The sequence below is a fragment of the Cotesia typhae genome, unplaced genomic scaffold, assembly GCF_013202065.1.
Source record: "Cotesia typhae breed Kobodo isofemale line unplaced genomic scaffold, CoteBio_Ctyphae scaffold_91, whole genome shotgun sequence".
NCBI lineage: Eukaryota > Metazoa > Arthropoda > Insecta > Hymenoptera > Braconidae > Cotesia > Cotesia typhae.
The window spans coordinates 1,573,848-1,588,818 of NW_027423781.1; the positions used below are offsets into that span (position 1 = coordinate 1,573,848).

At 30.7% G+C, this 14,971-nt stretch overlaps 5 protein-coding genes across 14 annotated transcripts in view; 4 read left to right on the forward strand and 1 right to left on the reverse strand.

Moving 5' to 3' along the window:
• Nucleotides 1-5,040, forward strand: part of LOC141537361 (uncharacterized) — a 34,364-nt gene extending 29,324 nt beyond the window's left edge. Inside the window, exon 5 of the mRNA XM_074258313.1 lies at nucleotides 2,115-5,040. Coding sequence (XP_074114414.1) covers nucleotides 2,115-2,141 — 27 coding nt within the window. The 3' untranslated portion in view covers nucleotides 2,142-5,040. The remainder of the gene's footprint in view (nucleotides 1-2,114) is intronic.
• On the forward strand, nucleotides 4,750-5,958 carry LOC141537393 (uncharacterized). The gene is made up of 2 exons (XM_074258369.1): nucleotides 4,750-5,040; nucleotides 5,681-5,958. The coding sequence occupies exons 1-2, from the start codon at nucleotides 4,820-4,822 to the stop codon at nucleotides 5,802-5,804; spliced, it is 345 nt and encodes a 114-aa protein (XP_074114470.1). The 5' UTR covers nucleotides 4,750-4,819; the 3' UTR covers nucleotides 5,805-5,958.
• Pi4kiialpha (phosphatidylinositol 4-kinase II alpha) lies at nucleotides 5,951-10,505 on the reverse strand. 3 transcript variants are annotated; one of them, XM_074258333.1, is made up of 7 exons: nucleotides 10,032-10,505; nucleotides 9,807-9,925; nucleotides 8,569-9,061; nucleotides 8,217-8,479; nucleotides 7,598-7,737; nucleotides 7,387-7,523; nucleotides 5,951-6,057 (listed from the first exon to the last, which is right to left on the reverse strand). In XM_074258333.1, the coding sequence occupies exons 1-6, from the start codon at nucleotides 10,489-10,491 to the stop codon at nucleotides 7,427-7,429; spliced, it is 1,572 nt and encodes a 523-aa protein (XP_074114434.1). In that variant the 5' UTR covers nucleotides 10,492-10,505; the 3' UTR covers nucleotides 5,951-6,057; nucleotides 7,387-7,426. The 3 variants fall into 3 exon arrangements, with proteins under 3 accessions (XP_074114434.1, XP_074114436.1, XP_074114433.1); XM_074258335.1 differs by lacking the exon at nucleotides 5,951-6,057 and having other exon boundaries at nucleotides 6,275-7,523; nucleotides 10,032-10,170; nucleotides 10,252-10,505; XM_074258332.1 differs by lacking the exon at nucleotides 5,951-6,057 and having other exon boundaries at nucleotides 6,275-7,523.
• A 218-nt stretch (nucleotides 10,506-10,723) lies between these two features.
• Nucleotides 10,724-13,013, forward strand: LOC141537383 (odorant receptor 94a-like). 7 transcript variants are annotated; one of them, XM_074258352.1, is made up of 6 exons: nucleotides 10,750-10,846; nucleotides 10,923-10,971; nucleotides 11,907-12,287; nucleotides 12,399-12,603; nucleotides 12,660-12,821; nucleotides 12,883-13,013. In XM_074258352.1, the coding sequence occupies exons 1-6, from the start codon at nucleotides 10,837-10,839 to the stop codon at nucleotides 12,922-12,924; spliced, it is 849 nt and encodes a 282-aa protein (XP_074114453.1). In that variant the 5' UTR covers nucleotides 10,750-10,836; the 3' UTR covers nucleotides 12,925-13,013. The 7 variants fall into 7 exon arrangements, with proteins under 7 accessions (XP_074114456.1, XP_074114453.1, XP_074114458.1 ...); XM_074258357.1 differs by lacking the exon at nucleotides 12,660-12,821 and having other exon boundaries at nucleotides 12,883-13,006; XM_074258351.1 differs by lacking the exon at nucleotides 12,883-13,013 and having other exon boundaries at nucleotides 12,660-12,875.
• Nucleotides 13,014-13,279: 266 nt separating this feature from the next.
• Nucleotides 13,280-14,822, forward strand: LOC141537377 (odorant receptor 46a-like). 2 transcript variants are annotated; one of them, XM_074258342.1, is made up of 6 exons: nucleotides 13,280-13,689; nucleotides 13,749-14,108; nucleotides 14,191-14,264; nucleotides 14,319-14,395; nucleotides 14,475-14,630; nucleotides 14,687-14,822. In XM_074258342.1, the coding sequence occupies exons 1-6, from the start codon at nucleotides 13,280-13,282 to the stop codon at nucleotides 14,750-14,752; spliced, it is 1,143 nt and encodes a 380-aa protein (XP_074114443.1). In that variant the 3' UTR covers nucleotides 14,753-14,822. The 2 variants fall into 2 exon arrangements, with proteins under 2 accessions (XP_074114443.1, XP_074114442.1); XM_074258341.1 differs by having other exon boundaries at nucleotides 14,191-14,395.
• The last annotated feature ends 149 nt before the right edge of the window (nucleotides 14,823-14,971 follow it).

Consider the following 14,971-nt stretch of genomic DNA (forward strand, 5'->3'; position numbering starts at 1 on the left):
TATTTATTTTTATTTTCTTTTCTTTTTTAAGTAAGCCGGCTCGTTAATCAAAGGAAATGATTCCGTAAATTTTCTTTTGACTTTTAGGGGCTGGAGTGATTGAACTCTCGTAATTTCTGATTTCCGGGTCAAGGGTTAGAGATAGAGAAAAATTTGAAGACATTATTTATAGAAAATAAAATTTCCTACCAAAAAGGTCTCTTGTGATTTTTTTTTTATTTTTAATATTTAACCCTTAAATTGCATTTTAAATATCTGCTGCCGCGCTTTGGGTTGTGCTTTTTTTTTGCAATGGCCATATCTCCGTAAATAATTGATTTATGAAAAAAATTATAAGGACCTTTTTTGTAGAGAATTTAATTTCCTACAAAAAAGGTATCTTGTATTTTTTTTGTATCTTCAATAATTTAGTCGTAATAATAAATCTCGAGCTCTGGCTATAAATTATTAATTTAATAATAAATATAATATGAATTTAACGAGTTGAATTAAGAAGAGGAAGAATAGAAGTTGATAAAAAAAAAATATTGAAATATTATATCAGTTTCTGTAAGTTATAACGTATGATTTCTTATTGGAATAAGTTTAATAAAATGGTAATGGATTGAAGTGAAGGAGAAATTCGCAAGTGTGTTCAATTGGAAACATCAATAATAGACCGTGAGAATATAAAATAGCTATAGTATCTTGGGAGATAAAATGACGCTGAGAAAGATAAAATAATATGTAAGTAAAGGTATAAGATCTTAAAGTATCAGAGATAAATTTAAGTGAAGGTTAAAACTTAGGCCGGGTAAGAACTTTTAAAGTTTTGATTTCAGTTAAAGCCAGCTACTCTAAAAAGGGATTTAAATTTTTTTTTGTAGGATTTTATTACAAATCCCCGATTTTATTTTATAAGTTGATCCTGATAATTGTTAACTTTGTGAAGAAATAGGTTATGGGCCGTGATTTTTTGTAGAGACCTAGAGGACACTATTTAAAGAGTAATTATGAAAGAACCAAATCAATCGGTCGATTAGTTCCGGAGTTATGGTCATTACAAAAATCATTACACAACCCAAAGCGCGGCAATAAATAATAAAATTGCGATTTATGGGGTAAATATTAAAAATATGAAAAAATCATAAGAGACCTTTTTGATATAAAATAAAATTCTCTATAAAAAAAGTCCTTATAAGATTTTTAAAATTTCCATTATTTCCGGAGATATAGCCATTTGAAAAAAAAGGCACAATCCAAAGCGCGGGAGGAAAAAATAAAAAGTGTGTTTTTTGATAAATTATCATAGAAAATACCTTGTGTCTTGCATAATACATGGTTTATATAATAATAACGCTAATAATAATAGTGGGCTCTCGAGTTAATTTAATTAAAACTCAAAATGGAATTCACGATATATGTATACAAATTCGGTGCTAGCAAATGTACACATTTAATTAATAATTTGCAAGCAGCATACACTAGTTAACAATGCGATTGAATTTGAAAGTTACGCGCATGGGATTACTTTATCCGGATGTTTGTGAGCACACAATGGCCTTCTATTTCCCCAACCGCCTACTAAAAGTGCATTAATGTATGACGAGCTAAAAGGAAGGAGAAACAGAACCAGAATGAGAATTAGAGGATAGTATCGCTTTAAATTCAATTTGTAAATAGTTATCGCTCAACAACCAGCCCGAATTTCGGTGCGTGTCATGTCGGGAATCCACTCTACATCCCTTGTTCTGTTCGTGGTTTTGTTATCCGCTTTGTACAAAACACGCCCGGCTTTTATGTTAAACCGCTTGCGTTAAATGCCTGGATATTGGTTTGTACGATTGTCTGGGGCAGTTGGCTTGGATATTTTTGGAATCTACGGAAAATTTCCGAAAAAATGAATACCCACACGCCAAATTGGTCATATGTGACCATATTCTGGTCATATGACCTCGTATCTGGTCATGTGTGGCGTCATAACTGATCATATGACCAGATATGGTCACATATGACCAATTAGGCGTGTGGGTACTCATTTTTTCGGAAATTTTATGAGGATCAACATGATCTTGATAATTTTTAGAAATTTTGAGATTTACAAATTATTTAAAGAAAAATTGATATTTTTTTAGTTTATAGATTTTAATTGGGGAAATTAAAAAAGGATAACCGAAATTAAGGGGTATGGGAGCCCGGAAATTGAGTTGGACAGACGATTTGCGAGGCGTGAAGCCGCACCCGGCGTCATCCCCACACATCCGCAGGACTGACCGGAAGGACAATTTACTGTTCGTCAATTGATTTCCTCCGCTCCATCTCCGCTCATTCAGCGCCTCTCAAATAATATTCACAATATTTACACTCTAACATTTTAATTGTGGTTGAATTTAAATTCTGGCCAAACGGTTAAATAAATTGTTGGAGTCATCGGCTCATGCGTGTCATCCTACCTACCCCCACTATCCTATCATCATCACTATACCATAAGAATACAATTGTACTAATCACTAATCAGTCTGTTATAATAAACCATCAGGTATAGATGCTATGTAACAGTTCCTTGTAACTACTCATTCACCTGAACCAGTATTCCACTCAAAACCCCAACATAAATAATAAAATTGATAAGAACCTTTTCGATAGAAAATAAAATTTTCTACAAAAAAGGCCTCTTATAATTTTACCTTATCTCCAATATTTAACCTATAAATCGCAATTTAATTATTTATTGCCGCGCTTTGGGTTGTGCAATGAATTTTAAAATGACTATAACTCCGGAACTAATCGACCGATTGACTTGGTTCTTTCATAACTTTCTTTTAAATAGTATCCTCTAGGTCCTGTCACAAAAGCAGGGCCCATAACCTGTTGCTTTCTCATAAAATCACAATTACAAATTCTGACTGTCACAATAACAAAAGTAATAATTTTTTTTTTTTTTTTTTTTTTTTTTTTTAACGACTTCAATAAATCTCCAAGACAAGTTGGTAGTGACTGAAATATCGAAAACTTATATTTTTATTTTGTCAAAAGTCTATAAATTTTCCTCGGCCACGGAGCGTATAAATCAAGTATCTTGTTCTATAATTAAAAAAAAGGAAAGACCTAAAAAATTTAAAAGTAAAGTATTTTTACTTTTTTTTAAACTTAAAAAAAAAATTAAAAAAAAAAAGTTTAAACTTTTAAAAGTGTTGGCCCGTCGGGTGATTTTACGATTGAAAAGAAAATAGTTTTTAATTCCCCAGTGTGATGGCTGCTGCTAACCGACCGCAACATTCGGGTCGACAAGGATCGACCCCATCTCCATTCTTCAAAAAATAGTCACGAATAACTTCTGATATCAAAAGTTTCCCCTTGTCTTAAAAGTTACAAGATATATATAAATATATATAAATCAATATATTTCTTATATTTATAAATATAACTTAGAAATTCTTAGTCCATGTTAATTCCCTTGAAATTCCCTTTAAAATGAGTACCCACATGCCTATATTCCCTCACAGGTGACCATATGTGATCAGATCTGGTCATATGACGTCATATCTGGTTATATGTGACGTCATATCTGGTCATATGACCAGAAATGGTCACATATGACCAATTTTGCGTGTGGGTACTCATTTTTTCGGAAATTTTCCGTAGATTCTAAAAAATTACATGCCCAAGCTCTAACTGCGACTCGTAACCGGATTATTGCGAAACTAACGATTATTGATTCGAAAATAGAAATAGATGGGGAGCGTGTATGCTTGCATGCTCGTCGATGAAAATTTATGTGCTGTGTGTAGAGATTAAAAAAAAGGAAAAAATAAATGAATTTGTGTCAGAAGATGATTTAGGTTAAACCGCAACGAAAATTGATTTTGTAAATTGTTTTGTTTTATAACGAATGGAATGGAATAGGATGTTAAATTTACAAAATATTGATGTCTAGTGGACTCGACTAAACTTATGATACGTTAACCGAGAATTTATTTTACAGAGTGTCGAACTATGTGTACAGTACCGCTTATATTCAGTTATAAATAACTTTTAGTTTTAGTAAATTGAAAATTCTATAGTGGGGTTGATAATAAATTAGATTTTTTTTTTATTAAACAAATTATGGGCCATGATTTTTTGTAGAGACCTAGAGTAGGCTATTTAAAGATTAGTTTTTAAAGAACCAAGTCAATTGGTCAATTAGTTTCGGAGTTATAGTCATTAAAAAAATCATTATACAACCCAAAGCGCGGCATAAAATTTTTAAATTGCATATTTTGAGGTCAGAATTTTTAATTTTAATTTTGAGCCTCCAAATTTAGTTTAAATTACTATTAACTTATTTTCTGCAGTAGATATTACATCATAAACGAATAATATGAGTCATGAAAAATTTTTATAACATCTCATTAAATTCAAGCAAAATCTCAGTAAATTAAATCCAATATTTATCTTCTCACGACAAAATCACGCTCAGGATAAATTTATTTTCTCATAAAATTCTAGTGACTTATTAATGTTCTTTTGCTTTTATCTATTTTTATGGTTTTTCTAATAAAATAAAAATAAATCACGAAGAAAAAAATATTTACTAAAAAAAGAAAAAACAATCGTTTTAAAAATGTGAAAAACAAAACAATAAAAATTAATCAAACACCTCAATGTATTATTTATTATTTTCTTTAATTATTGATAAAAAAATATTTCATGGTCATAGATTATATATTTAATAAAATTTTAATGGCTTGGATAATTTTGTTTAAATCTAAAAAAAAAGTATATTAGTTGCTAGTTTTGAAGTTGAAACGAAGTAAACTCGTTGAATTATTTCAGTTAACAGAAAATTAAATTAAAGATGATCAAATTCCTTGGTATATTGTTAGTTGCTGGAGGTATTTTGAATGTTTGGGAAACTGAAGCCAAAATGACAGTGGACTTTCACCGGAGATACTTCAAACAATTTGAGGAATTAGATTGTAATGGAACGTTTATAGAAAATGAGTTTTTGAGATTGGAACTTTTTTGTTCCGATTGCGGGATATGGTTGAAGAATTATCCGTCTACTGATTATTGTCGGTAAGTTTAAATTTAATTAATTAAAAAATAAATTAAAAATGATAAAATTTTAAATTGTATCGTTGGAACATTAGGTGGTAGAACATGTTCTGTTCCCAGAACATTAGCTGATGGAACATGTTCTGTTCCTGGAGCAGTTTCTGTTCCTGGAACATTAGCGGGTGGAACATGTTCCATCAATGGAACATAATCGAATGGGACAGGTTTCACAAATTAGACAGGTTCTGTTCCTGGAACATGTTCGGTTCCTGGAACATTAGTTGATGGAACGTGTTCTGTTCCTGGAACATTAATTGATTGAACATGTTCTGTTCTTGGAACATTATCTGATGGAACATGTTCTATTCCTGGAACCTAGGCTGGTGGAACATGTTCTGTTCCTAGAACATTGGCTTATGGAACATTATTGAATAGAACGTTCCACAAATTAGACATGTTCTGTTCCTAGAACATTAGCTTATAGAACATGTTCTACCAACGGAACATTATTGAATGAAACATGTTCCACAAATAAGACATGTTCTGTTCCTGGAACGTTAGCTAATAGAACATGTTCCATCACCGGAACATTACCCGATGGAACATGTTCCACAATAAACACATTAAAAATTGTACCCTAATAAACTATTTTCTGTTCTAGACAAAAATGTTACACAACACTTCACGTAAAAAAGTGCCTCAACACCTTCAAGCTTCCCGAGTCATCTTTACCAAGCTACCGGCGCCTTATTGAGTCTCTGTCCGGTCGCCAACCTGACTTTTAATTCCAAAAATCAAATGAATTATTTATCACTTGAAAATAAAGCAAAATATTCCTGATCTTATTCCATTTCTGTTTTAGTAGTTAAGCAAAGCCTTCTAAAACCTACGACCGGGTAATGTAAATTAAAATGAATAATCAATTAGTTCATCGGTCTTCTCAAAGCTTCTTTATTCACCCCCGACATTTTTATACCTTCCAATTTTTAAGTTTAAGTTAAATTTAAAGTAAACATCATTCATGGCCAACTTTTAATCCTGCGGTAGAAAAAAAAATAAATAAATAAAATTAATTACGTGGAAAAAAAAAAATGATGGAAAATTTAAAAAGGAATGAAAATAAGTGTCTCGCAGGTCAAGTTTTATCTACTTGGAGGAAATAAGCTATTAAATAAATGGTATTGTAAGAGACTTTGAGGTATTTTATTTCTGTTTCTACCGTTGTTATTTTTTTCAAAGAACATACGTGATAGAGTTTATAAAAAAAAAAAAAAAAAAAAAAAAATAAAATAGAAAAATAAAATTGGTAAGAAGCAGAAAAGCAATAAAGGGTTTACAGCGATTGTCTGATAACCCGACGACAGAATGGAACAAGATAATAAGGATATGTGTTTTGCAGGAAAATAAAGGCAGGATGAACCGATACTACAAGGGTATATAATGTCTGATGGTTCTTATGGTTATTTTGTAAAAGCGAATTCAAGAAATATAAAATCTATTGAATTTAATAAATGTTTCTATTGCAAGATAAGCTTTCAATTTTTTTTTGTAAGAAAAAAATTTTATTTTTTTTTTTAAATAAATTTCAATAAAAATAATAAAAAATAAAAATTTCTTCTGAAAAAAAATTTCCAAGAGCTTACAACGCCATCTGTTGGCAAAATATATAATTATAAACTTGTGGAGGGGGTATATGACGCTGTAAGAGGGAAAACGAGCAGAGAGTGTGTTCTAAAACACGAAGCGCAGAAAATATTTTTTTTAACCTATTTAAGCATAATCACCTTAAAAACTAATAATTAAATAATAATTTAAGGATTAATTATTTTAAATACTAAAACTATTAATATAATTAATATACTTTATTATATTTTATTAATTATAAACTAAGTAAAATGATATAAATATTTATTTTACCTAGAAAATTAATCAACGTGTAATTGAATTAATTATTAATAATTCATTTATACTTATACTCATGATTTTAAATAATTATTTTTATGTAGTGTAGTATAAATTGTTCCTATTTTTTTTTTTTAATTTCTTTCTAAAGTGTATATCTTACTGCATATAGTACAAATAATAATTATTATTAATTAATAGAGCTATTAATTTTATAAGAGTACTCAGACTAAGTGTAGAAATAATAATAATAATAATAATAATAATAATAATAATAATAATAATAATAATAATAATAATAATAAGTAATTTTAAATAATTCGATGTTCTATTTAAAAATTAATATAAATAATTATCTTCAGAGTTATTAAATTTTATTGGAAGTTTTTTTTTCCTCTGAAGATAATTATTTTAAAATTAATATATTATAATTTTTAATAATAAAAATAATCATTAATTATTTACCGGTGACTGAATAAAAGATTTTTTTTATGTTGAATGTTTTTCAACACCACGAAAAAAATGGGCTTTTATTTTGGAAGCGCTGGGTGAATGTATCCGAGAATGAAAATAGTCTTGGTGCTCCTCCATTTCCTTTGGCTCTGAAAATAATTAATTATTAATTAATAATTTTTAATTTTTAATTATTAATTATAAAATAATAATTATTAATTACTTTTCAACAATAACAGCAGGCATCTGGACTAACTGGACCGGGCTTTTAGAGTCTTTTAATGCTTGTTGTAAATTCAGTATCTGGCCTCTCATCACACTCATTTGCCGGTCGAAGTTGTGTCTGTCGAAGCCTTTGTCTTGCTGTAATAATAAATTATTAATTAATTTATCTTTTTTTTTTTTTTCTTTATGTAGGAAATTAATAATAAGTTGAAATTTTAATTATGCTAGACTTTGTAGTAGGAAATGAATTTTTCAAGCTACATTGAATTCCATAATTAATGCTTAATCTATATTATTAAGAGAATAAGAAAATTTTTTAATAAAATCATTCTGCATTCTAAAATGATCTATCTCTAGATACATAATTAAAAAATGACCTTGTTTCTTGTGAAATATTGACATTTAAAAAAAAATAAGCTCATCCCGATGTTAGTCTCATCGAGACCTTTAATTTGAGTACCCACATCAATTTTTCATATATTTTATATATTTATATATATATTATATATATGTATATATGAAAAATATATGAAATATGCATGTGGGTACTCAAATGAAAGCTCTTGATGAGTGTAACATCGGGATGAGCTTATTTTTTTTTTTTTACTTTTTTTTACCTTAAACAAATGATACAAATCATCACAGAGATCCTGAATAAAATTCTGATCCGACAGCTGAGGTAGAACGAGCTCCCTTGTGATATCGCTGAACGGTAACTTAGCTTGACTAAGCCAGGCCCAATGATAAGGGTAAGCTCTCCAGGAGTCCGGGTGTTTGAACGGGAAGGCCAGCCCGTTGTCAATGGCAGCTATTTTGACTTCTCCGCCCTCTATCGTCTTTGCAGCCGAAGGATCGTACTTTATCAGCCAATTATCGTTTCCTGGAACCGCAACAATATATATAAGCCCAAAAAAAAAAAAAAAAAAAAAAAAATATGCAGAATTTTTGCGTTAATTTTGGAGCACTTACCACGATCAGTGTTCCTGATAATATAGTCCAGGATGACCAGCCGCTCAAACTGGAGCTGAAAGTCGCGGGCGAGTTTCGTGGGCAGCGGGTCGCTCTCCCACCTTCTCAGCCAGTAATCCGCGTCTTTGTAGCCGTCCATAAATAGCTGGAAGGAGCCAATTTTAGGCGGCAGCCCGATCCTCTTGAACTGAGAACCGACGGCTGGAAACTGGTCCATGATCGCCTGCTTCATCCTTGTCTTCTGTCTGTCGATTCGCGGGTAGTTGAACGTCCGGCTGACCAATTTTATCACCCGCGTGTTGGGGACCACTCCCAGGCCCAGCTTTCGGTCGACCAAACTCGCTCCGGCTTCGCTTAGGTAACCTTGGTTAGGGATCAGGCAACTTCGCCCAAAACAGCAAGGGCAGCACAGCTTGTGCATCCATTTTGTCCATTTTGGGTTCAGGCGGCCGTATGGCTCCTCGTCTTTTGGCTTGAATACTCCAATTATTTTCTAGAAAAGAAAAAATATGGTTATTAAAATTTTTTAACTGCATTGACATTTAAAATCAATGTAAAAAAATTAAAAACAATGCAAATCACTAAAAAAAAACTAATTAAAAGTCTCTTGACATTTTTAATTGATTAATTTTTTATGATTAATAAAATTTATAATTACATTGACTCTAATAATCAATGTAAAAAATTAAAATCAATTTAAAATGCTAAAGAATTTAATAAGAGGCCTCTTTTCATGATTAAAAAAATTTTTTTATTGAATTTACACTTAAAATCATTGTAAAAAAATTAGTGTCAATGTAAATCACTAAAAAAACTAATTAGAAGTCTCTTTTTGTAATCAATTAATTTTTTAACTGTATTGACACTCAAAATCAATGCAATATTTTTTTTTATATTTTAAGATCTACTTATCTTAATTCAATAAAATTTCGATATATTTTACATCAAAATTTATTATAATTAGATAGATAGAATTGTTACATTGTACAACAGTAAGAACTGCTTTTTAAAATTTTTTCATCACAATATTACTGACTCTATTTTACATCTTTCAAATTTTTTACTACGTTCAAATTATCTTTCGATTTTCACACATAGATACCCCAACATATTCTCTCAACTTAATATAACAACTGCGTATCTAATAACTAATTAACGGAATAATGACTTAGCCCACTCGGCCATCCTGCCCTCAATTTATTATAATTATTTATAACAAAAATAATACTAAAACTTACCCCAGCTTGATTTTTAACAAAATAACTACCACTAGACCCTTGATAAATTCTTTCCGGATAAATACCATTGTCTATCGCGCACTCTGCTTGCCAGACAAGCTCCGAAAATTGTGGATCATCTAAAAAATAAATAAAATAAATTAATCAAGATAATTGAGGTCAATAAAAATAAATAATACACTAATAGCATTGCATTAAAATTAATCCAATATAAAAAATACCAACCTGGAAATCTATTAAAAGTAACATCAAATTCCAGCCGACCAAGGAGAGGCTGGCTCTCCCGGTCAATTCCAGGGGAATCAATGTTTGCGTGAATGTCGTTGCTTAAATTAGGTGCAAACTCCACGTCCGGCACCAGGTCCTCAATATTATTATTACTATTATTATTATTATTATTATTATTATTATTATTATTATTATTATTATTAATATTGTTACTGACAGGTGGAAAAAAATTTCCCGCGTCCTCCGAACCAGCTCCGGGAGCCAGCAGCAGCAGCGGAGGAACTGGAACAGGAACTGGTTCCAAGGTCAGCAAGGAGGAAGAGGGCGGCGTGATCGACAAGTCTACCAGCGCCTCGGAATCTCCGAATCCAGCTCCTTGATTTTGATTGTTAAAATTGTTCTGACTTTGGTACTCTCTATAAGGCACGTGCAGTTGCCGCTGTTCCGAGTCACTCATCACAGATAATCACTTTTATAATTTTTATTTTTAATTTTAAATCAGGAAAAAAAAATTTTTTTTTTTTTTAATTTAAAAAATTATTTTAATTATTTTAATTAAAAATTAAATAAAAATAGCACTTAATAAAAGCCGTGGTAATTTTAAACACCAAGACATTATTTAAGATATTATTTTTTACTACCACCTGTCACTGGTGACGTTTCGAGAAAATAGCAACCAATAAAGACTACTCAACCTCCATTACATTTTGTTTTTGTTAACTTTAAGAACTTTGCACCTGAAAAATAAATTAATATTTAATTATATTTATTATTATTATTATTATTTATTTATTTAAGGCGGATGCTCTTACGTAAGTGTCAATTGTTGTAATTGTAATTTTAATTAATTGTTATTATTATTATATTTTTTTAATTATTCTATGACAGGCAAGCTAACCCTGAATCCTCGAATGATGACAGGGCCAGTGACTAAAGTGTAAGACACCTCTTTCACGCCGATGATTAAACAGTTTTTTATCGACTGTATTAATCGATATATTTTTTATGTTTTTATCTTTTAGATTTTTTTGTTTATTTTTCTTTTTTATTATTTATTTGTTTATTTAAATTGATAATTAATTATGAGTCAGTGGAATTTTATTAATGTCCATTTTTTACGGACATTATGAGGCAGAAAATAAAGAAATGGCGCTTACCAGGAGAATTGTAGAGTGGTTGTGAAGGTTACCGGTAGGTGGCGCCACTGAGATTTTCTGAAAAATTCAAATTTTTAAAAACTGGCGCGATTTTTTTAAATTATTTTTTAGTTTAATTTATAAATATTTATGATTTTTTTTATTAATAAATTATTGAAAAAAAAATTTTTTTTTTGTTAATAACTTCAAAAATTATAAGTGCAATTTTTTTTTAGTTGTAATTTAACAAATTAAATAAAATAAAAGAAGAAAATGATATTTTTGATTCAAAAAATTGACTTAATTTTTTTTTTGTTTAATATAAATGCTAAATTTAGACTCACATAAAAAATGTCCCAGGCTGGATAAACTTTTAATAGACTCTTGGAACAGTAACTTAGAAAAAACCACAGAGAAAACCCATGTCAGTACAGTTCGGCTACTGGAGTGACCTCCTGTAGATATTGTTGAAAGTATTCTAACAACCAGCGGGGCTCGAACCCTCGCTGGTCGATATACGATGTACGAACGAATTAACGGGATAATGACTTAGTTTGCTCGGCCATCCTGCCTTCAATTTACTATAATTATTTATAACAAAAATAATAATAAAACTTACCCCAGCTTGATTTTTAATTCTGCCGCTTTATCTAATTTGAAATGATTTAAAATAATTTAAAAGCCAAATAATAAAACTAATAAATTATTTCTAACAATAATTACCTCATTTTTTCAGAAGTATCTTCATATTTTACACAGGAACAATAATTTGCGCAGCAACATTATTCTCAGGGTCTCGCGAAGGCGTAATGGACCCTCCTTACCACCTGCCCTACTCAGGGTGGTTCCCGTATAATTACACGAACCCCAAGATCTACTGGGAAACAGCTGGGTTGCAAATGTACGGGATTTACAGCACCGCTGCTGTAGATTTGGCTTTTGATCCTTTGATGTCGGCTGTTTTTTGCCACCTTTGTGCGCAAATTTATATTTTGAAGCACCGGTTTGGGGTTATGGTCTCTAAATTGGAAGATGCTAGTCGGACCAAAAACAATATGGCCGCTGAAGAGTGTCAGCTGACTGCCGAATGGGTTGAATATCACATAGATGTCATTACGTTTGTATTCTTCATTTTTTTTTAACAAAAAAATTTTTTTTAAACTCTTTATATAAATTTTAAATATTAATTTGACTTACCATAAAATAGTAACTATTATTTACCTTCCAGATTGATTAAATTCATGAACAAAATATTCTCCAGCATAATATTCGTCCAGTACACTGTAAGCTCAGTCATCTTATGCACTCTGGCGTTTTTAATGTCTCATACAAAGGGACTGTCCATGGAATTTGTAGGTTATTCTGGGTTTCTAACCACCAAATGCTTTCAAGTGTTTCTCCCCTGCTTCTGCGCAGATATTTTAACCTATGAAGTAAGAATATATTATTAATATTTATACAACAATAAATTAATTAATAAAATAAAAAGATACATCTGCTGAACATTACCTCTGGAATTTATGGATCAAATTGGTTTAACCTCAGTAATAGTCTTCGTAAATCGGTGGTTATTATTATGTCTAAATGTCACAAGCCTATTTTAATTACCAGTAGTTTCTTCATTGTTCTAAATCTTGAATCCTTTACTAAGGTATTAAAATATTTTTATAAAAAATTAATTAATTTTTTTCAATAATTATTTTTTGTTCCAGATTATTAAATTAGCATATACAATTTACAATGTGCTGCCGTAAAAAAATAGAAGAGTTAAAAAAGAAATTAGCAATTTTTATTAAAAATTGAAATTTATTAATAAAATATCGTTTTAGCTTTTAAATAATATTTTTAATTAATAAATAATTAATTTTCTACCCCTTCACAGTACAAAACCCTCGGGATCAATAGATACAACTAGTTACCAAACAACGGAAGACTCGCGCAACTTTCGCGCATCTGTTCCGCGCAGTTCGCTACTAATAACCTAATAAATTATTAACCTACCAATTTATAGTAACTACAAATTGTTCCGCTTATTAAATAATTTCCATAATTACGTAATTTTCATAATATTATCAATAATGAGGATAATCCAACCTGCGGGAAAACTTGATGACGAAAATACTGAAACAATGGATCGGCAGTTGGCTAAAATCACCAACAATGACAATACTTGACTCATACTTCCTTCTACTAAGCCTAGCAGGGCTGTGGAAGCCGCGAAGCTGGCGAGGAATCAAAGCTTTCTGTTATTACATCTACCAACTGAACGTAGTATTGTCCGAGCATCTCTTCATAATCTCCGGTGCCCTGGATCTCCAGTTTAAGAACACACAGCTGGAAGCTCTGATCGACAACTTGGCGCTGCTATTGGTTGTAATCCTCTGCCGCCAGAAGATGGCCTGCGTCATATCGAACCGCGAGGCTGTCAAGTCAATAATTGACTCCTTGGGAAAGCCGCCATTTAAGCCCAGGGATCTCCAAGAAGAACTGATTATCCAGAAGTTCAACAGATTCGTAAAGTCTGGAACTATTTTTTGATATCTGTAATTTATAATTTATAATTAATATTGTTCTGCAGGAAAATTTTCATCTTCTACCCAACGACCTTCATTGGGGCGCTGCTGGTCTATTCCGGCTCCCGGTCTAACGTTGTTGACCCTCCGTACATCCTGCCGTACAAAGGATGGTTCCCTTACAATTACACCAGCCCGACAATCTACTGGATAACAGCTTTGTTCCAGTTGTACGCAGTCTACATCGCTACTGCCATCGACCTGGTCTTTGATCTTCTTCTGGCTGGGATTCTCTGCTACCTTCGCTCCCAAGTCGGGATTCTCCAGCACAGATTCCAGGTTATGGTACAAAAATTGGAAATTAGCCCTAATAGAGAGCAGAGTCTTGTTGCTGAGTGGGTTCAACAGCATGTTACTATTGTCAAGTATATTTCTTCATTAAATTGTTTTGTTGTTCAATTCACTGCAAAGTATTTTGAAATTAATTGATTTTTTTTTTTTTTTTAGCTTGGTTAAATATCTCAATAAAATATTCTCCAGTGTTATATTTGTACAATATACATCTAGTTCACTGATACTTTGTACTCTTGCTTACTTGATGGCTCATACAGAGGTTACGACTATTAATTTTTTAGGTTACTTTGGATTTTTGGCGGGAATGTATTTGCAAATATTTCTTCAGTGTTTTTGCGCACATATGTTGACTTCTGAAGTGAGTTAATAATATTTTTCATATTCTCAATACAAGGATATAAAGGATAAAATTAATAATCATGCCTTATTACTTCCAGTTTTTGAGTGTATCAAGAGGAATATGCACCACAAATTGGTTTAACTTAAGTAATGACACTAAAAAATCAATTGTTATAATTATGTATAAATGTGACAAACCTGTTTTGATAACCAGCGGTTTCTTCTTTGTTCTGTCCCTGGACTCCTTCACTAAGGTAATTTAAAAATTTTATTTTTTAATATTTAAATAATAAATAATTATATTTTATAGGTTTCAAAGCTTGCTTACTCAATTTATAATGTACTAGAGTTAAATTTAAAACAATTCATTAATTAGATTTTATTTTGTTGGTGTTTTAAGTTTGATAACTACGCACATAAACAAAATGGCGGAAACCCTGTTTAATTTAAAGGTTATATTTATAAAAATACAAATATCAATAGGTTTAATTATATTTTTTCAAGCTCCATTAATTGTAGATTATTGTAACGTGTAAATTAATTTAAAAAAAAATTAATAATTTTTTTTTTAATATTAAACTTTGAAATTTTTTAA

Coding starts and splice junctions, on each gene's coding strand:
- Pi4kiialpha (XM_074258333.1), bottom strand. CDS start 10,491: ATGAGTGACTCGGAACAGCGGCAACTGCACGTGCCTTATAGAGAGTAC. Junction 7,738..8,216: donor ATTTGTATCATTTGTTTAAG/GTAAAAAAAAGT, acceptor TTATTATTACAG/CAAGACAAAGGCTTCGACAG. Junction 7,524..7,597: donor CCTGCTGTTATTGTTGAAAA/GTAATTAATAAT, acceptor AATTATTTTCAG/AGCCAAAGGAAATGGAGGAG.
- LOC141537383 (XM_074258351.1), top strand. Junction 12,288..12,398: donor TATCACATAGATGTCATTAC/GTTTGTATTCTT, acceptor TTTACCTTCCAG/ATTGATTAAATTCATGAACA. Junction 12,604..12,659: donor CAGATATTTTAACCTATGAA/GTAAGAATATAT, acceptor TAAAATAAAAAG/ATACATCTGCTGAACATTAC.
- LOC141537393 (XM_074258369.1), top strand. CDS start 4,820: ATGATCAAATTCCTTGGTATATTGTTAGTTGCTGGAGGTATTTTGAAT. Junction 5,041..5,680: donor CCGTCTACTGATTATTGTCG/GTAAGTTTAAAT, acceptor TTTCTGTTCTAG/ACAAAAATGTTACACAACAC.
- LOC141537377 (XM_074258341.1), top strand. CDS start 13,280: ATGACGAAAATACTGAAACAATGGATCGGCAGTTGGCTAAAATCACCA. Junction 13,690..13,748: donor AAGTTCAACAGATTCGTAAA/GTCTGGAACTAT, acceptor ATTGTTCTGCAG/GAAAATTTTCATCTTCTACC. Junction 14,109..14,190: donor CAGCATGTTACTATTGTCAA/GTATATTTCTTC, acceptor TTTTTTTTTTAG/CTTGGTTAAATATCTCAATA.